The sequence below is a fragment of the Anolis carolinensis genome, chromosome 3, assembly GCF_035594765.1.
Source record: "Anolis carolinensis isolate JA03-04 chromosome 3, rAnoCar3.1.pri, whole genome shotgun sequence".
Taxonomy (NCBI): Eukaryota; Metazoa; Chordata; class Lepidosauria; order Squamata; family Dactyloidae; genus Anolis; species Anolis carolinensis.
Window position 1 is genome coordinate 65,154,048 of NC_085843.1, and position 20,554 is coordinate 65,174,601.

At 39.4% G+C, this 20,554-nt stretch overlaps 2 protein-coding genes across 6 annotated transcripts in view; one reads left to right on the forward strand and one right to left on the reverse strand.

Annotated features, from left to right (window-relative positions):
• LOC100567670 (ATP-binding cassette sub-family C member 2) overlaps positions 1-7,847 on the forward strand; it is a 44,836-nt gene extending 36,989 nt beyond the window's left edge. For 3 of the 5 annotated variants that reach the window (XM_062977149.1, XM_062977148.1, XM_062977150.1), the window contains 4 exons: positions 1,189-1,347; positions 3,149-3,315; positions 4,773-4,967; positions 6,332-6,597. In XM_062977149.1, coding sequence (XP_062833219.1) covers positions 1,189-1,347; positions 3,149-3,315; positions 4,773-4,967; positions 6,332-6,455 — 645 coding nt within the window. In that variant the 3' untranslated portion in view covers positions 6,456-6,597. Of the gene's footprint in view, positions 1-1,188; positions 1,348-3,148; positions 3,316-4,772; positions 4,968-6,331; positions 6,598-6,993 lie in introns of those variants that run through there. The other 2 variants (XM_008115685.3, XR_010004943.1) reach the window with 2 other exon arrangements.
• Positions 7,848-8,245: 398 nt separating this feature from the next.
• On the reverse strand, positions 8,246-19,115 carry hspa13 (heat shock protein family A (Hsp70) member 13). Its single transcript, XM_062977151.1, has 5 exons — positions 18,862-19,115; positions 16,045-16,385; positions 14,158-14,371; positions 13,597-13,764; positions 8,246-12,658 (listed from the first exon to the last, which is right to left on the reverse strand). Exons 1-5 carry the CDS (start codon positions 18,884-18,886, stop codon positions 12,000-12,002), a joined length of 1,407 nt encoding a protein of 468 aa, XP_062833221.1. The 5' UTR covers positions 18,887-19,115; the 3' UTR covers positions 8,246-11,999.
• Positions 19,116-20,554: the final 1,439 nt, after the last annotated feature.

The window sequence follows — 20,554 nt, forward strand, 5'->3', positions numbered from 1 at the left end:
CAGTGTTCCCAATTTAAGTGATTGCCTGGACCATAAGAGAAGGTTGGATGACTCCGACTTTGTTTGACCTTTACAAGGGTGCCCTACTGATTTTAACCGAGGGCTGTAGCATGGTTATATTCAGTGTTACTACTGGAAAGTCTCCTTATCTATTGCTGTGTGAAGAAAAGTGCATCCACTGTGGCTAATTTTTAGACTATAATATAAATATAGCATTGTGAAAAAAAGATAGCGTTCAGCTGGATTGGCAGCCAGTATTCTTTCCCCGTTCAGGCATGGAAAGTTAGTGACCTTGGGGAAATTGCTCTTATCCTCACAGGAAGGCAAAGGTTAACCCTCTCTGAATGGATGTTGCCAAGAAAACCCTATGATAAGTACACCTTAGGGTCTCTATAAATCAGAAATTACTTGAAGGTACACAGCAGCAATCCTTACCAGTAATAAATTTGGCCTATTCTTTGTAAGAAGCATGGGGCACCTTCTCTACTCACATAGATAGGCTCAGTTTCCATGCATGAGTACAGAGATGGATGGAATATTAATTAGAAAGTATTAGATACCCTCTGCTAGTGTTGATGACTAATGTATACATGGACTGGTAGAAATCTCTTGATTTGAAGGCTTCCAGTTTCAAATAATCAGTTCTGCTTCCTTGGAATGTATAATTTGGGCCGGGCTGTGGCGCAGGCTGGTGAGCAGCCTGCTACAATAAATCACTCTGACCATGAGATCATGACTTCGAGGCCAGCCCATGGCGAGGTGAGCACCTGTCAATTAAAAAAAAAATAGCCCCTGCTCGTTGCTGGCCTAGCAACCCAAAAGATAGTTGCATCTATCAAGTAGGAAATAAGGTACCACTTATAAAGTGGAGAGGCAAATTTAACTAATTTACGACATTGGAATGAGGAAGTGCCATCACAGTGGATGATGAAGCAGCTGCTCCTCCCTATGGCCAGAATCGAACATCCCCTCAGGAGAAGGTTAAATTGCGTCTGCGTCTGTCTCTGTCTCGGTTCTATGTGTATATGGGCATTGAATGTTTATATGTATATAATGTGATCTGCCCTGAGTCTCCTTCGGGGTGAGAAGGGTGGAATATAAATACTGTAAATAAATAAATATCTACACACATCATACAATATCATAAGACCGAATACGCATGCTTTATGACAAGGAATCTCATTGCAGATTGGAATCATTGGAAGAACAGGAGCTGGAAAATCAACACTCACGAATTGTTTGTTTAGAATACTGGAAAAAGCTGGAGGCAAAATAATTATAGATGGCATTGACATAGCAACCATAGGTTTGCACGACCTGCGGGGCAATCTCAACATTATTCCACAGGTAACATCTTTTGTGCATATGTATGAATTATATGTGGATTGAAAACAATTGTGTTTTAAGTCTCAATTGAAAGGCTTTTGAGTTCCATAGGTAAAGGTAAAGGTTTTTCGCTGACATCAAGTCTAGTTGTGCCCGACTCCAGTGGTTGGTGCTTATCTCCATTTCTAGGCCGAAGAGCTGGCATTCTCCATAGACACCTCCAAGGTCATGTGATCTACTCACATTTGTTTTGAAACTGCTAGGTTGGCAGAAGCTGGGGCTAACAGCAGGAGTTCACCTTGCTCCCTGGATTCGAACTGCCGACCTTTCAAGATCCACAGCTCAGCGGTTTAACCCTCTGCACCTCCGGGGGCTCCATAATTTATTTTAAAACCATTTAACTGTAATAAATATATGTCCATGGTATTCATTTTAATGGGCTGATGGTAGAAGTTAGAGCTGTGGAAATAAGCAATCAAACAAATAACATCTAAAATTTCTAGAGGTTTGTAGGCAGGCATTCTGGAAATATTCCTGGTCATAGCTACACTGTGAAGCCATGAAAGAGCGCCAATGTTTGCCTAATATTAGTTATCTTAAAATTTGAATCCAAATGAGTCACGGGCTTTTTCTCAGGTTTTGTTTAGAATCCAAGTCAGAGAAGAATCCCTGCCTCTGCCATTATCCACACCACCAGTCTCCCACCCATCCTGAAAAAAGAAACACTAACAGATCTTAAGGCAAGAGCACATTTGGGTTTTCCACCTGCTGCTCTAATGTGGAGTTAGGAAAGGAAAAAAAAATCTTTCTCTCCAATCTTTGCATTCTGTGCAGCTGTGGTCTGATGACACATCTACACTGTAGAATTAATGCAGTTGGATACCACTTTAAATGCCATGGCCAAGTGCTATGGAATCCTGGCAGTTTTAATTTGGTGAGGCACTAGCACTCTTTCAGATAAGGCTAAAGACCTTGTAAAACTACAGCACCCATTTTTTCATAGCATTGAGTCATGGCTGTTAAAGTGGTGCCAAAGTGCATTAATTCTACAGTGTAGAGGCACTCTTAGCCACTTAAAAATGAAAGGGAGAAATGGTAAGGAGGAATTCTAAGATCTGTGAAGACTGGCAGAGGGATTCTCCCCATTCTCCTTCTGTCATGGTTGGATGATGTTTCCATCACACATCTCCATCTTTTCTTCCCCCGTATTTTAACTCTCAAACTTAGGTTTTCTGGGTGTTTTGGACTTCATCTCCCATAATTCTTTCCTGTGTTGGCCAAACTGGTTATGACTTCTCTGAGCTGAAGTCAAAACACCAAAATTTTGGACCAAAGTTTGGAAACTTCTGTCTTAACTTTTTGAAGTACATCTTCCATAAGTGTTTTATTTGGAGGTGACTGACCATAATATTAATTGTATGCAACAGCTATAATGAAAATAATTATTTGTACTTTGAAAAAAGGAATTTGCTGTGCATACTACGTAATGTTAAAGCACATGGAAATTATAGTGCTTTTACTGCCAGTCTGCTTCTCTCTTCCATCTGGTCCTTAGTGGTTACAGCTGACCCTATAAAGAAGTGTATTTTGCTAGCTCTTGCAACCACCTTAGCAGTGATTTTATCATTTAAACAGAAATGTAGAAATTTTCCAAACTAATAGACATATTATTAAAACTTATTTACCATTTCAAAAATTTGTTTCCAATATCACAATGAAACCCAAAATCCTTCATAAATGCTATGAAATTGTTTTTTTTAATTTAAAATGTTCTATTGACTCTTTTACTCTATTGAGTTATTGTCTCAACTTTATTCCATAGGACCCAGTCTTGTTCTCAGGGACACTTCAGTTCAACTTGGATCCTCTTGGAAAATATTCTGATCTTGAACTATGGGAAGCACTAGGATTGTGTGACTTGAAAAATTTTGTACAATCACTCCCAAGGAAACTTCTGCATGAAATATCTGAGGGTGGTGAAAACCTAAGGTGTGGCTTCAACCTTATTATGGGATAAGGCAAAGTAAACAGGAGAATAGTGACCTCGAGTTACTGCTCTGATCATATGTGTTATCCTAGTGCTTTTAAAACTGTATGCCCATTTCAGAAGCACTGTCAGAGAATTCACTTTGCGCTTCCTGGTAAAGATTTCCAGCTTATATACTTAACCCAGTTCTGAGTGTGTACGGCTTGGTTATAATTGGACTGTATAGTATACAGATATTAAAATGTAGACATAGTGAAAGAAGTATGAGGATCTTGACATCAGTTACCCCTGGGAAGGTCTTGAGCCTGCCTTTCAGACCAATGTTTCTCATGCTGCTCCACCAGGGTGTTTTGGACTTCAGCTGGAGAAGCACAGTTTGAGAAAGAGTGCTCAAGACTATTGCATATCTGTGTCTGGGAGAGATGGTCCCAAATGTAGACATGTATTCAGTCCGACATAACTGCCCCTGGAATGCCAGACAATATTATTCATATTACTTCTCCCAGCCTTAATAAAGGGGTGGAGAGCCAGACAAAATAGCTATCTTTCATCAGTCCTAGGAAAATTATTTACTTCTGGAGTTTTGCAATCTAACAACACAATGAAGGAGATAACAAGTCTATCTAAGATTGATATACAACTAGTAACACTTACACATCTTGTGAATATTAATTGCATTATGCCAGTACATGTGGAAAAAAATTAAGGATATATGAAGAGAACAGTTCTTATTCTATATTTAAAGCTTCACTTTTGACTATTACCAATCCAGAGATCTATGGGAGGATTAGTGCTTGAGCCTAGTAGTCCAGTGATGTAATTTTAGACTTAGGACTTAATGTTTTTCCCTATTTTTTAAGGTGGGATTTTGTATTCTCTCCCTTCAAAATGTGGAAAGTCAGACTTGCTGTATTTGGGAGTTCTGCCTGTTCATTGTACTGAGTGTGGCATGTTCTGCTGAATGTCTCCCCCAAAATGTTGTCCACATGGCACCACTGCTCACACACACACACACACACACACACACACATGAAGATGCCCTGGTTAGTTATCAGTCTATCTAGCCAAGGCCGGCAGTGAGTCTCCAAGGCAATGTAGGAGTAGAAAATTTGATCTTATAAGCCAGAGATGCCAGGGAATAGACATTCTGATGCATAAGATTATTTTTGACAAAGCCAGTTCTTCACATTTTCACCATTACAATATGTAATCAGCATATATGGAGATAGAGCGCTTTTAGGCACCATACCTAGATGAGAAAATAGTTCATCCAGATCACTCTGCTGGCTAAGTTGTTAGATAGAGTCCTGCTTCTAGCATCAGTTAGAACCCACTGAACCACCCTTCCATGCTCTGGCCATTTGTAAGAAGCTTAAGCAGTCTGCAGCTACATTTTACCCACTTGAAGGTTTTGGTTGTTTAAGAAAACACAATTAAAATGGTATTTCTGTTCTAACAGTGTGGGACAGAGACAGCTTGTTTGTCTTGCTCGTGCTTTATTGCGGAAGACCAAAGTATTAATATTGGATGAAGCAACAGCATCGCTTGATATCGAAACTGATAATGTAGTGCAAGCCACAATACGGAAAGAATTTCATAACTGTACAATAATAACCATTGCACATAGACTACAGTCAATAATGGATTCTGATCGGTATGTTGTTGTGACTGACTTTTTCTATGACTCTTAATGTTTTTGCCTGTGCCATAGTCAAACAAAACTCTTTTGCCACTTTGAGTTGTGCCTCTCTTTAAACATCACTTCCTCAAGAAAAGGGATTACCACCACATCCAAATTTGATTATTCTAATATACTGTTGATGTTTGATTTTGCTTGAAATTGTGTTCACGTACTACACTGGCATAACCATACCAAAATGCTCCCCCTCTATTCTGCCTTGGTCAGACCACACCTGGAATACTGTGTCCAATTTTGGGCACCACAATTGAAGGGAGATGTTGACAAGCTGGAAAGCGTCCAGAAGAGGGTGATTAAAATGATCAAGGGTCTGGAGAACAAGCCCTATGAGGAGCGGCTTAAAGAGCTGGGCATGTTTAGCCTGCAGAAGAGAAGGCTGAGAGGACACATGATAGCCATGTACAAATACGTGAAGGGAAGTCATAGGGAGGAGGGAGCAAGCTTGTTTTCTGCTGCCCTACAGACTAGGACACGGAACAATGGCTTCAAACTACAGGAAAGGAGATTCCACCTGAACATCAGGAAGAACTTCCTCACTGTGAGGGCTGTTCGACAGTGGAACTCTCTCCCCCGGACTGTGGTGAAGGCTCCTTCTTTGGAGGCTTTTAAGCAGAGGCTGGATGGCCATCTGTCGGGGGTGCTTTGAATGCCATTTCCTGCTTCTTAGCAGGGGGTTGGACTGGATGGCCCATGGGATCTCTTCCAACTCTACTATTCTATGATTCTATGAAAAATACCTTGTGGTAGGAGGCAGAGAGAGAATAGGCTCAGTGGGTGTGAAGAGAGTCAGAAATCTGAGAAACAGGCTACTTAGAGCGAAAACATTTTTAATCTGCCTTCCCTTGTCACTGCTGTGAATTTCTAGGAAAACATGCATCTACTAATGAAATGCACCACAGGATTGTGGTCTTGATAATAACAAACCAAATGTACCTGAAAAAGGGCTCATTATTCAAACATTTTAAAATAATTTCTTCTGACCCAAGAAATCTATCTTTTTACCAGGAAAGACTTTTTATCTATATAGACTCATATTGCTGACTGACCGGCAGAGTCTCTAGATTCTGCCTAGGTCATTTTTTTCACACAACCTCCTGCCTGCCTTTTAAACAGATGGTAAAGTTTGAATTGGGACTTGTTACATGCTTATAGTCCCTTCTCTTAAAAATGAAAATAGTCATCAGACATTAACCATTCACTGTAATAGATTTTATTGTGCAAGTTGACCAGCTCACACTGTTCTCTGTGCAACAAAAAACTAGAACAGATCCTTCTGTTCCAATCTCAAAATAAACCTGTTTTGTTGGTTTCTTTTGCAGGGTGCTTGTCCTTGAGTCTGGGAGGATTGCTGAATTTGATACTCCTGACAGATTGTTACAAAAGAAAGGCAAGTTTTATGAAATGGTGTCCAAAGCTGGGATGCTGCAAGAGACAGGCAGTTAATGTTTTGGAGAATACTATGTGTACATTTTTCCTCTAAATTCTACTACAAGAATGGTGTAACTATTTAATTGTATAATGACGACTATTTTAAGCAGGAGGTGGGAATAGGCGCAGATAATAAAAAATTGAACTGCGAACAATATTTTACTATAAAGTGTATGTGCCTTTATTTATTTTTAAATAATTGAAGTTATTTGTGAGAGAATGATTACATTTAATACCAGGATGTTCATAGTGTATTACTACCTTGGCTGGACTACAGTTCAGGACTGCCTGCCATAGTTCATTTAATGCCCTGTATATATTAAATACTGAAACCTGATAGGTGCCAATATAAGAAAGTAAAGGTAAAATATGAATTGGTAGAGTTCTGTTGGCATTCTCTAGGCCCAGCGTGGCCTGCCTTTTGTGAAGGCTTTATTTTCTTGGCAAATATTCATCAAACCGGATGATACCACTTCCCATTTGCACTATGCACAAATATTTGACCCCTCTTAAATGAGTGGATCAGGCAATGTCCCCTTTCTCTTTTTCACAGAGCTGTTTCCACATACTTAGGAAGACATAAGCTTGAAAGAATGGAGACAGAAGAAGCTGCACTACCAAAGGGTTCAGCTTACTCTGGCAAGGATGGAGCTGCATTTCATACTACATATCCACCCACAGTCAAGATAGGAAGATCAATTCATTTTGTGAAGACAAATCCTTTTTAAAATGTTCAGCACTGACAAGTGACATTTGTCAGGATATCTAGTAATATCCTTGCTATTAGTAAGTTCACAGCACCTTTACAGGAAGTTGCCTAAAATGTTAGAATGGAACATGAGGATATTTAAGAAACTTAAGTTTTCATTTACTAAGAGGATATGCTGAAACTGAGGTATTCTTAAGGTCAAATAAATTTACAATTTAAGGGGCCAGGCTGTGGTGCAGGCTGATGAGCAGCCTGCTGCAATAAATCACTTTGACCATGAGGTCATGAGTTCGAGGCCAGCCCGTGGCAAGGTGAGCACCCGCCAATTAAAAAAAATAAAAATAGCCCCTGCTCGTTGCTGACCTAGCAACCAGAAAGATAGTTCCATCTATCAAGTAGGAAATAAGGTACCACTTATAAAGTGGGGAGGCAAATTTAACTAATTTACGACGTTGGAATGAGGAAGTGCCATCACAGTGGATGATGAAGCAGCTGCTCCTCCCTGTGGCCAGAATCGAACTTCCCCTCAGGAGAAGGTTAAATTGCCTCTGTGTCTGTGTCTGTCTCGGTTCTATGTGTATATGGGCATTGAATGTTTGCCCTATATGTATATAATGTGATCCGCCCTGAGGCCCCTTTGGGGTGAGAAGAGCGGAATATAAATACTGTAAATAAATAAATAAATAAATAAATAAATACAATTCCTGGAAAAGTATAACTGATGTCACAATCTTGCCAGCAAACAAGACTATCTGAGTTGGTAGGTTTAGTGAATGGAAAGTACTTGCCTATGGATGCAACAAAAGCTAGAGCAATGACATTTTGGTTCTATAGGACGAGCAGAGTAAAGTGTAGCTTTTGGCCACCTATGGCAAATAGGTGCAATTTTGCTACATCACTTCTGGTTGTCACTTTAAGAGGGACAATAAATACCTAACATTTTGGTGCACTTGCAGCCTGTGGGCAAAAATACACCAATGTAAACATCCCTTATGTACAAGAGACTTTAAAGTTCATTATTACTCTATTTGGATATCACAGTGAACTTTGCAATATTGCCAGATGAGGATATACAATTTAAAATAAAATGTCAAACTCTAGAAAAAGGCCTTTTATTTTAATACAAAAAGTCAATTTTATGAATGCAATCTCCAGAAGAGGAAACTTTTTTTTTCATTCAAGAAAGGTTTTTCACAGTAGCCTTCATTTTCTGTGCAACAATCTAGTAGCAACTGTAGCAGCAGCAAAAAAGACTGACCACTGACTTAGCCAACTTGACATATTATAATTTGAAGAAAGTATAAATTTTGTTTTGTAAACAGTAATTTAACAGACACCCATGAAAGCAATTTGAGCATGTTATTTTTCTTTAGACAGCAGTGGCTTGAAAAAGAGAAATATTTTACTGTAATTATTTTTTATGTGGAAAAGATATGGTTCTATCATGGTTTAATAACCAGTGGGTCTAAATGATGTCCAAAATGTATTTGTCTCTTGGTAAAACAACTCTTCTAACCCTGCAATTAAATCTCAATCTCAGCATTGAGTCCAATTTTCAGAAGTCTAGCCAATGGCAAGGAATGATAAGAGTTGTAGTCCAAAAGTTCTCCAGCCCTGATGTAACATCAAAAAGCAAGCAAATTGATTCTGTTTCTTATACATTGATACCTGCTTTAACTACCTGTGCAAATCTGTATCTGTACCATAATAGATAGGTTCCTTGGATGTTGGTCCACCAGAGAGGGTTTTCCTTTTGTTCTTCCAAAATACTAAGTAAATGGATTTTTCTTCCTGCTAAATTTGAATGTAAGATACAAAAGTTTGTTCCCTTGATGTTAATTTGTTCCATTTTAACATAAAATAGGATTAACCTATTATTCATATATTTCTTTAATCTTGTTAGAAGCAAACATACTGCAAGTCGCTTCTGGTGTGAGAGAATCGGCTGTGTACAGAGATGTTGCCCAGGGGACGCCCGGATGTGTTACCATCCTGCTGGGAGGCTTTTCTCATGTCCCTGCATGGGAAGCTAGAACTGACAGACAGGAGCTCACTCCGTCTCCATAGATTCAAACCACCAACCTTTAGGTCAGAAGTTCAGCTGGCACAAGGGTTTAACTCACTGCGCCACATCAGATAGGAGATCCATATATCAAAGTTTATCTTTTAACATGTTTTGGGCTACATAAAATTATTACCTAATAACTTAAGGTTCCAACATATTTCTTTAAAAAACAGATCAACAGCATTTACAATACAGTGAGGTAAAGCTTTCTTTTTCTTCTTTAATCAAACAAAACATGAATATAAATGAGCACTGCTACCAACTTTCTAAGCAACTGGAGAGGGCTTTGTTCTTTGGCAAGAATATAAAAGGCTATTTCAATTCAACTGTTGACTTCCCTTTTCAGTATCTAGTGTAGATCTCTATTAATTAGTGCAGTTTAACAGATGGAGAGAGAGCCTGTGTGGTGTAGAAAACACCCAGACTGGCTTTGGGCAAGTCACATTCTTTCAGCAAGAGGAAGGCAAAGACAAACTTCCTCTGAAAAAAAAATTCCAAGAAAGCCTCACCTTAGAGTCACCATATGTCAGAAATGAGTAAGGCACACAACAGAGATGAAGACTGTGTAATCTTCCAGATATTGTTGGACAGCAATGCCCATCATCCCTCTTCTCAAGCAATGCCAGACAGGCCTAATGGGAGTTGAACATCTGGAGTGCCACACATCCCTCACACTCGAAATGCGTGAAGAGTTTCAGATTTATAAAAGGTACAGTCCAAATCCAAAGAACCATAAAGGCCAGTGGGATTTTTGGTACTTTTTTTAAAAAATGAAACAACTGACACCTAAAGACTCAGAACTGCTAAAAACTTGTCGCAAACTATAATTTAAAAACTGTTTGCTCTTCAGAATGTGAACTGAGATTTAAAGAAAAGGGAAGCCAAGTTTGACTACTGAGAATGAATTTCACAATTCCCTGAAAACTAGGCAAGTAGTTGATATCAATACAGTATAAGCTTTGTTCCATATACAAATGGTTTTAACAATCACTGACAAAAGGTTCACATAGAAAAGCATGTGTAAAACAGGCAGCCACCTGTAACTACTTCCCCAATTATGCTTAAATGTTTCCAACCAAAAGAAAAATTACTTTGCTGAGTTTCTATTTGTCCATATGAATGAATATCAAAAGCCAAAAAAGAAAAGAAACCCCAGTGTTGTTTTCAAGTACAGCATGAACCTTTTGATAATTTAGGATTTAAGAATAGTCCTTCTGGCCCTAACTCATTTGTTAATCCCAAACAGAGCAGGCCCAGTAAATCAACTGCTGAATTATAAATCAACAAGTATGTACATCTTGTTGATTTAATGGAATCACTTGTGATGGGATTTGCAAATGATTTAGACCATTTAAATAAAAACAAATAACAGTTTTGAAAACAAATCTAAACCTAGTATGAACAGTAAACAAATATACTTACTTCAATACAACAGACTAATGGCAGCCTCAAAATACCAATATTTCTATTATCACGCATGGAGTTTTCTCATTTCAATAATCATAGAATATTTCTATCCAATACAGTAACTTCGACCAAAACAGTAACTGAATGTACTATCTCAAATGAGTTTTTAAATGGAATGTTAGACTGTTTCAAGAAGTGCATAAACAGCAACAGCTAAAGTGCAGACAAAGGTGTGTCCTTATGAAATAACTTCTGTAATATTAGTCTATCAGAACTGCAAGAGAGCCATTAGACTGAGATTCATACAGTGGATTCATCTGAACATACTATAGTTTAGTACGAGCATCTTGCAGCTCTTCAGATGTCTCTGTAACACTCCCATCATCCCACAGTACTGAATGTATTAATCAACAGTGATAGGATTTTTTAAAGAAAAAACTGGATGGCTAGAAGGTGCCTAGCTATGATTTATTGAAAGCAAACCTCAGTCCTATATACTTTCCTTATTTCTGGTTTAGGTAAACCTGACACATTGTGGCTAGCAATTCCAATGGTTAATTGAAACAAGTCAAGTCCAACCAACAGCTTAAGATGTTGGCTCATATCAGTAAACTAGTTACAAGTTTACAGATTCAACATAATCTGAAAAACTGCGGATAACTGGAAAATGGAAAGCAAAGCCTTCCAATCATGATCATTCTAGAAGAGTGTATCACTCCAATTTATGTAACACTAAGCATTTGTTTAGCTTGACATTCGAACTATGTTGATACTCAGATGCTATTATCTCTCTTTTTCTCTCCCTCAACCTTTCATAACCATTATTTCTTACCACCTCAAAGTAGGAAATATTAAGAGAGCTCTTCAGCAGTAATGATTTCCCATGCCTGCTGCTGCTAAGGAACGCATCAGACAAGAAATGCTGATAACAATGTGTAAAATATTCAAGCTTGAATGCAATATTGAGAAAGTGCTTTTAAATGTCATTTAACATGAACTTCTGAATAAATACTGCAATGTGCCGAGTCAAGCAAGGCAATACAAATACCTGGGAAGAGCCAGGAGACAATGTCAACACTATTGCCATCATAATTCCAGAATTATTTAATTCTCTTTTCAAGTAATGACGTCTGGAGGCTTTGGTGATTACTCAACTGGGGGGAAAACAAGGTTATGTTCCAAGAACAGTGTTTTTGACCACTGGCTTTCACATCTGAGCACACTTTTCTGCAGTTCAAGTAGAAATTGACCTCTCAGTTTCAAATTACCAAACCTTTACAAAGGAAAATGAAGGAAAACGAATGGACTCTGCAAAGCCCAGTACCATGCAAATGAACCAAAGTTAGGAATAACACAAAAGGTATAAGAATACTGAAACTCAATTGAAATTTCTCTTTCGTAAATGCCTGTTTGGGATTTCCACAGCACTGACTTGAAGAGGCCATGATCCTCCAACAATTCCTGCTTGGATAGCCACCCCTATGACCACAGCTAAGTCTGGGTCAACAGAAGTGTTGGGTTTCTTCCCAAAGAATTGTGTAATAACTTTACGTATTCTTGGAATTCGAGTGGAGCCTCCAACTAACACAATCTCATCTACTTCAGTCTTGTGTAGATGCCCTTCCTCCAACACCTGCTCAATGGGCACAAGGATCTTCTCAAAAAGATCTTCATTTAATGTCTCAAAGAGTTTTTGGGAAATTTCTGTTTCAAAGAGAATGTTTTTCCAAGTATTATTGCTCTGTGTTTCTGAAAAGCTGTCCCTCATACTCTTCATCTGAGATTCTATTTCTGAAACGATATTTTCATGCTGCTTCTGCGAGTGTTGATGTTGATCCTTCTCTGGCATAGTTAGAGAAACCCTGATTGTGGAAGAGCGGTGAATTGTCAAGTTTAGTTTGACAGCTTCTATAGCTTGCCTGAGTCTATGTATCTCTTCCTTTCTTGAAGGCAGAGAGCCATGCATGAGATAGATCTCATTATACAGATATTGCATCAACCGTTGATTGAAGTCTTGCCCACCAAGTTTGTTGTTACCTAAAACACACAGTTCAGATACATTAGACAACTCACAATACTTGTTAGAAACACCAAAGATCCATAATTGATAGCACACAATGCTTAGAAACTCTCAATAAGTTACTCATTTTCAAAATCGAATACTTTATTGCCAGCCCTACCAAGCATTTGTTATGTCTGCCACATGCAAAAAGACACTATTCTTATAGAGAACAAACTGACAAAAGATAGCTTCAGTATACCACTGGATGGCACTCCTACACAGCTTGTAAAACTAACACATGGTTCAGGTCACAACTTTGTGCATCTTTTCCCAAGTACTCAAGTAGAAATCAATAAGGCAAGTTTTCAAAGAAATATATCGTATTTAGGAAAAATAACAGTCATATATACATGGCTGGTTAACTGCTATCTCTCTTTTACCTGGTTTTCCATAGGATTGACATGTGTGAAACTTCAGCACTTAGACTTTAAGATTCAGCTGACAAACCAGAATGGGTCATCAAAAATGCAGCTCTAATAGATCATATGTATCCTTCCTAAAATCTAAAGTGCAACATTTTCTATCACAATCAATCCATATATTCAACTGCCTGCATATGTGTAGGCAACATCCAGGTAAGGAAAATATAATGGATGAGCAATGTTCAAGGTACATCAGGACCAATAGGACTCCCATTGAGAACCAACCAGGGGCAGATCCTTGCACATTTTGCACCTCACCCATTTACATGTAAATGAAGACAGAGAGAGCGCATACCTTGTTTTCAAGATAAATTTGGAGTTTCTCCCCTAACATTCTACTAAATTTGAGCAGCAAAGATATCTACCTGGTTGAAGTTATATGACCCATGTGTTGCTTACCTTGATCTTCAACACACATGGGGTGAATAAGCCCACAAAGTATTTTTTAGAATTGATACTATACAGTACATTATTGCTATTGTTGTTTTTACCTGCCATGGCTCGTGTCAAAAACATTCCTCCTTGTTTGTTCAGCAGAGAAACATCCAGTGTTCCTCCACCCAAATCTACCACCAGAACATTGGACACATCAACCTTGTGGAGGCCATATGCCATTGCGGCAGCAGTAGGCTCATTAATTACTCGCAAGATTTCCAGCCCTTGAAAGAAAAAAAACAGTATAGTCATTATTCTGGGTTTTTTTAAAAACAAAACAAAAACAAACTTAACTGATTTGTTATGTTCAAAAGAAGTTACATTAAGATGATAAATGAATACTTTTACATTAAATATGAGAAATCAGAGTTGATGACCCTTTTAGGCACTGTATTTTTGTGAGAGAATATACTAGTTATGTGCAAGTATTCCTTTAATCTCCACTGTAATCTTACCCCATCTCTCACACTGTAATATCTGTTCTTATTCATGACTTCTAATGACATACAAACAGATGCTATTGTGTCAATATTGTTAGTCTATTATATGTCTTCTCAGTACAAGCAGCTATGAAAATACACTTGTCTGATAAGAGTACTGAAGAAAATGTGCACTACCTGCAAGGTTTGCTGCTTTAATTGTGTAGTTTCGCTGCTTTTCGTCAAACTCGGCTGGCACTGAAATCACTGCTTTGGAAACTGGCATTCCAAGATACTCCTCTGATATCCTCTTCAGTTTCAAGAGCAACTGAGAACCAATGTATTCTGGTGTTACACTGAACGTCTCATTCGTTGACAGAGAAAATTCAGCAGCTCCTTTGTTGTTAAGGATCTGAGGGGGAAAGACAGTAGGTGTGAAGCATTCCACTTATCGTAAGCTGTGATCATATACTTTTCAGACTGACCCCTTGTGCATCCAACACACAGCAAGACTTCATTCCAAGTAACACAGAGATGTAAAATTTCTAGAAATGTTAAAACTATAAAAATATACTACTTTTATTAAAAGTGAGAAAAATGTGAGAAGCTTTTGGAAACACTGAACAAATGTGATATTAGCACTCCTTACATATTTTAAAGTACTTTGTCATTTGGTTTGAAACAATAAAATTATAATTTAAGTTATCATTAATTCAAACAAGCATTAGTAGCAGGCAAAGAATAATGAAAAGGGAGAAACTATCAATAGTTTAAAAATGAAAACAATTATTTTATGTCCTTCTGTTCTCCATATTTTCTGCAGAGTCCACTGGAAACACTGCATGTTGTTGCCAACAGATTTGAGTAAGTGGATGATATTCAGAAACCTTTTATTGTTGCCAAAGTTTTCATGATCCCATTATAGAGCTAAAGGAACCCTATTTGGGGTTGGGACTGACACCTGAAGCAGTGCTCTACACTTATTTATTTATAGTTTCAGAAGCGAATTGAGGATACAGATATAATGTATTTAAAACACAAAGTTAAAAACTTGGCATTATACTAATTTCTTTTATTATTTATTTATTTCATTTATATACTGCATTTATATACTGCACACCAAATAAATGGAAAAAATTCAGTGCCTCACATATAATAAAACAGTACATCATACATCTAAAACAATAACATATAACTGTAACTTAAACCATTAAAACTATAAAAAACATCAAACATTTTGATATTGCACCAATCCTGAGGTTATCATCTATCTGCTACTACACTGTTGTTGTCACTCAGCGAATGCTTGTTTACATAACCAAGTTTTTAGTTGTTTTCTAAACACCAGGAGGGATGGGACCGATCTGATCTTTCTGGAGAAGGAGTTCCACAACCGAGTTTCATAGCCGAAACTGAGAGCAGGACCTCCCCAGCTGATCTTAATGCTCTAACTGGCTCATAAAGGGAAATGCATTCGGGTAGTTAAGCTGGACCAGAACCGTTTAAGGTAAACTTTGACTAGAAGCTGGCCACTTGGAGAGCCTCTTGTGTCACTGTGAGAGGTCCTCCATTATGCATGTGGCAGGGGTCTATACTACGACTCATTCAATTCATCATGGATCTCTGAACCTAATGTGGCATACTGAGCTATGTGTGCTGTGATAGGGAGGAGTATATGCAGCCACTTTCACAAGCTCAGCTACATCTACCTATGTCTTGATCCTAGATTTTGTGTAAAAACTACATAAACATGTCAACATTTAAAATCAAAATTTTGAATCATTATTAGAAATACTTGGCATGAATTCTGCTCCCACTTACTGCAATCATAGATTGACATGGCATATAAAATGTACATAGTTTAGATCAAACAACAGTGGAATAAAAATTAAGCAGTCCCAGCAGCATCTATACATTTCAGTGAAACAGAAATGAACACTCCAAACTAATTTTCAGTATTTCTCACTAAAAGACTTCAACTTCTCCTATTTCAAGAACAAAACAACAATTTTTAAAATTTGTTCTAAGATTGTGGTTATAGCATATGGTTTAGTAAGTAGCTGGCAAACAAAGCTGGTATCTCACCTTAAAGGGGTACCTATTACTTTCTCTTATCAGCTCCTCTGGTGTAAAGATCTTTCCTATAAAGCGTTTCGCATCATACACAGTGTTCTGTGGATTTGCATCTGCCAGCTCTAGTCCATCATATCCCACATATACATCTTTTTCAGTGAATGAGACAATGCTTGGGATGCTGTTGTGTCCATTTTCATCGGGAATCACTTTCACCTGCCCGGTGCCAGGAAGGAACACTCCAACTGAACAATACGTGGTGCCAAGGTCAATTCCTATTACTTTTGGTGTGGGCATAGGCAAATACTGTTGGGCCAAGTATCCAGCTAACAGGAGTGTCAAAATTGCAGAACCTTAAAAAAGAAGCAAAAGAAAAAAAAAACAAGTCAAACAAGCATCCAAGCAGAATCCATGTCAGCATCACAGAAGTTTATAAATGTTGATCACATTTTAGAGCACCCTTTCATTCCTTGCAGATGTTCTACCACACTAATCACACGTCCCTTGTCTCTTTTGTGCTCTATATTTTTAAATAGCACTCAAGACTGTATAGTGACTTTTATTATTTAAAGTAATTCGGATACTGCCAGGGTTATTTTCTGTCTGTTCTGATCATCTGTAGCATTGTTCATTCCCATCTTTCTCTTTTCACTAGTACATCTTCACATATAATCTCACCAAAATATTGGATACCCACCTCAGCTTGTTGGAAGTTGTAAATTACCTTATGCTTATGCTTTTAATGCCTCTTAGTTTACTTTGAAACTGTGGGATTTTATCATGATAAATGTGTGTGATTTGTTTATTTAAAGTTTATTTTTGGTTATTTTTGGTTTAATTTATAGGTTTATATTGAGATTGTTTGTTTATTGTTTTGATCTGATTCATTGCTCGTCTGTTTGGCATTGAATGTTTGCCATTTTGTTAATTGTTGGAAACCACCCTGAGTCTCCTCAGGGAGATAGGGTGGGTTATAAATAAAGTATATTATTATTATTATTATTATTATTATTATTATTATTATTAGAAGCTGTAGATATAGCATTGCTCAGAATCAAACTCTTGTTCATCTATAGTTGCCCTACAGATGTATGTTGTATCATCAAAGTATCCCTAAACCCTTGTTGTGGGTAATAAATGCCAGGGTCATTAATTTATTATTTCCCACATTTGTACCCCGCCCTTCTCACTCCGAAGAGGACTCAGGGCAGCTTTACAACAGGAAACAATTTGATGCCAACACATATAAAACCAAAAAGAAACAGATACAATTAAAATCCATATGATTAAAACATCAATTAAAATCATGCACATTCAAATCATAGTCCAAGGCCTATCCATTTGTCAATCACATTAATACATTATCATTATTGCACTGATACAAATTACTGGTTGAATGCTTGGTCCCACAGCCATGTCTTCAGTTTTTTCCTGAAGTTTAGGAGGGAGGGGGCTGACCTGATTTCATTCGGGAAGGAGTTCCACAGATGAGGGGCCATCACTGAGAAGGCCCTGTCTCTCGTCCCCACCAGTTGTGCTTGCGAAGGTGGTGGGACTGAGAGTAGGGCCTCCTCTGACAAACTTAACCTCTGAGGTGAGTCATAAAGGAAGATGGGTTCGGAAAGGTAAGCTGGGCTGGAACCATTTAGGGCTTTATAGGCTAAAGCCAGCACTTTGAATTGTGCTCAGTAGCAGACTGGCAGCCAGTGGAGCTGGCATAACAGGGGGTTTGTGTGCTCCCTGTATGCCGCTCCAGTGAGCAATCTGGCTGCTGCCTGTTGGACCATTTGAAGCTTCTGAACAGTCTTCAAAGGCAACCCTACATATACAGTGTGTGATGTTTGTGTGTGTATAAAAAAATAACCCTTTTTCATACACAGTCACTGTAGTGTTTGGGTCTGTCACACAACATGGGATAATATCCAACCTTCGCTCATCCACCATTCTGTATTATCCAGTGCAGTCTGCCTCCCGCCTGGATCCACAGCTGTTTCTCTAGGCAGCAACACGCAGCAGGCCAGCATGCCCAACAACAACACAAGTGCAGCCATGCTCCCAAACAAGTGGCAGACTTGTTGTAGAATATGATGTTTTGGTGCTTAATTTGTAAAATCATAATGTACTTTGACGTTTAATAGGCTTTTCCTTAATCCCTCCTTATTATCCAACATCTTTGCTTAACCAACGTTCTGCTTTCCCATTTATGTTGGATAAGCGAGACTCTACTGTATATCTTATCTGTAAAATGACAACATTGGAAAACAAATCATCCAGATAAAACAGCATGTCATGCATCTACCTCAGGCATGGGCAAGCCCTCCAGGTGCTTTGGACTACAACTCCCACAATACCGGCTGTTAGGAATTGTGACATTTGAAGTCCAAAACACCTGGAGGGCTAAAGTTTGCCCATACCTGATATACCATATACATATGTACCAAATAATTCCCATATGCACACTAGATTGTATGTGGTTGAATTCTGAGGCTCATTGTTATGAGATTCTGGGACGTGTAGTTTGCTGTGGCAACCAAGTTCTGTGACCGAGAAGGATAAAGGTCTCACAAAACCGACACACCTCCCAGAATTCTACAGCACTGGGCCATGCACGGCAGCTAGAGTGGGGTCACAATCCAGTGAATGTGGAGGCTCCATTGGGCCCTCTGTCCCTTTCACCTCCCTTCGCTGGTGCTGAGCCCTGAGGCATCGCCAGCACCATAAGGGAAGGAGAAGGAGGAAAAGCGGGGAACTGACGGGGCTTCCGAGGCAAGGCCGGCCCCCGCAAGCCCCGAAGGTCCCTCGGCCCAAGCTCGCCGCCCACCTACTCACCCAGCACTGTCATTTCCCCGGCCATCTTCAGCAGCCTGCTCGGGTCCCTTCAAAACACCGTAGTCAAGTGGCACTTGCCGGCTTCCTGAGTTCTTCTCCAGGCGTTTGCTGACTGTACTTTGCGTCTCCTTTCGAAAGCCCTCCCACCGCCCTCTTGCATGACGGGAAATGTAGTGCGGTGCTACATAGACCCTAACGCAGCCCTTCTAGGAAAGAAACTACGATACCCATGGTTCAACGGGAAGACGCTATTGTGCTTTAGGTAGACGTAAGACACGTCACCCAAGCCGCGCCAGGAAGCTGACGGGAGGGGGGAGTTGTTTGTTAGTGACGTAAGAATTGATCCTGACGCTCATTCTGCGCTCTGCCTCTTGGGAGGAGGAGCTAGTTTGATGGAGGGGAGCTGCTATCATCATCATCATCATCATCATCATCATCATCATCATCATCATCATCATCATCAAATTATGGAATCATAGAGTTGGAAGAGACCTCATGGGCCATCCAGTCCATCTTCCTGCCAAGAAGCAGGAAATCGCATTCAAAGCACCCCCGACAGATGGCTATCCAGCCTCTGCTGGGAACAGGGAACAATCACTCATCATCATCATCATCATCATCATCATCATCATCATCCTAACTTGGGTACCCGGCGTTGCCCGGATTATTTGAAAAAGTCAATTTTTTAATTGTACTTAATGCAGAAGATTGTGGGTGAACTACAACTCACATCAGGCCAGGTTAACCCCGAGAAATTCCCATCAGTACTTAAAATTTGTCATGTTGGGGAAGTTTGCTCTGGATGCTTCATCGGTGGGGTTCAGTGTGCTCTCAGACTGCAGGATAAACTACAACTCCCACCATGGTGGGTCAGCCCCCCTCAGTTGGTCATGGGGGTTCTGTGTGTCAAGTTTGATCCCAGTCAATTGTTGGTAGTGGTCATGGGGTCTCCGGATGTAGGTGAACTATAGCTCCCAGAAATGAAGGTCAGTTCCCCTCCAACACCTGAAGTAGGTTTGATTGGTCCAGAGGGTTCTGTGTGTCAAGTTTGGTCCTGGTCTGTTGTCGGTGGTAGTCACAGTGTCTCTGGATGTAGGTGAACTATAAATCCCAGAAATGAAGATCAGTTCCCCTCCAATGCCTGAAGTAGATTCAGTTGGTCAAGGGGGTTCTGTGTGTCAAGTTTGGTCCCAGTATATTGTCAGTGTTGGTCATGGTGTCTTCAGATATAGGTGAACTATAACTCCCAGAAATGAAGGTCAGTTCCCCTCCAACGCCTGAAGTAGGTTCAGTTAGTCAAGGGGGTTCTGTGTGCCAAGTTAGGTCTGGGTACATCGTTGATGAGGATCAGAGTCCTCTTTGATTGCAGGTGAACTATAAATCCCAGTACCTAGAACTCCCAAGTATGTTCTGTTAGCCATGGGGTTCTGTGTGCCAAATGTGGTCCAGGTTCATTGTCGGTGGGGGACACAGTGCTGTGTCATAATGCAGGGTGAACTACAACTTCCATCATGTTGAGTTAGTGCCCCAAACCCCAGCAGTCTGTTTAATTGTTCAGTTGCTAATCATTTCCACTCTGTTTGCTGTGTGCCATAGGGAAGGGTAGGAAAGGGTTAAGGGAGAAGCAGTGGGTGGAGTCATGTAAATTTCACACCAATAGAGAGAGAAAGGAACACTTTTTTTCGTGTCAGGA

Bases quoted from the DNA above. Each gene is read 5' to 3' on its own strand.
- hspa13 (XM_062977151.1), bottom strand. From the start codon at position 18,886: ATGGCCGGGGAAATGACAGTGCTGG. The intron at 16,386-18,861 runs GTGAGTAGGTGG...TTCTTTTTTAAG, and splicing joins CGGGGAAATGACAGTGCTGG to GTTCTGCAATTTTGACACTC. The intron at 12,659-13,596 runs GTAAAAACAACA...TGTGTGTTTTAG, and splicing joins TTTGACACGAGCCATGGCAG to GTAACAACAAACTTGGTGGG.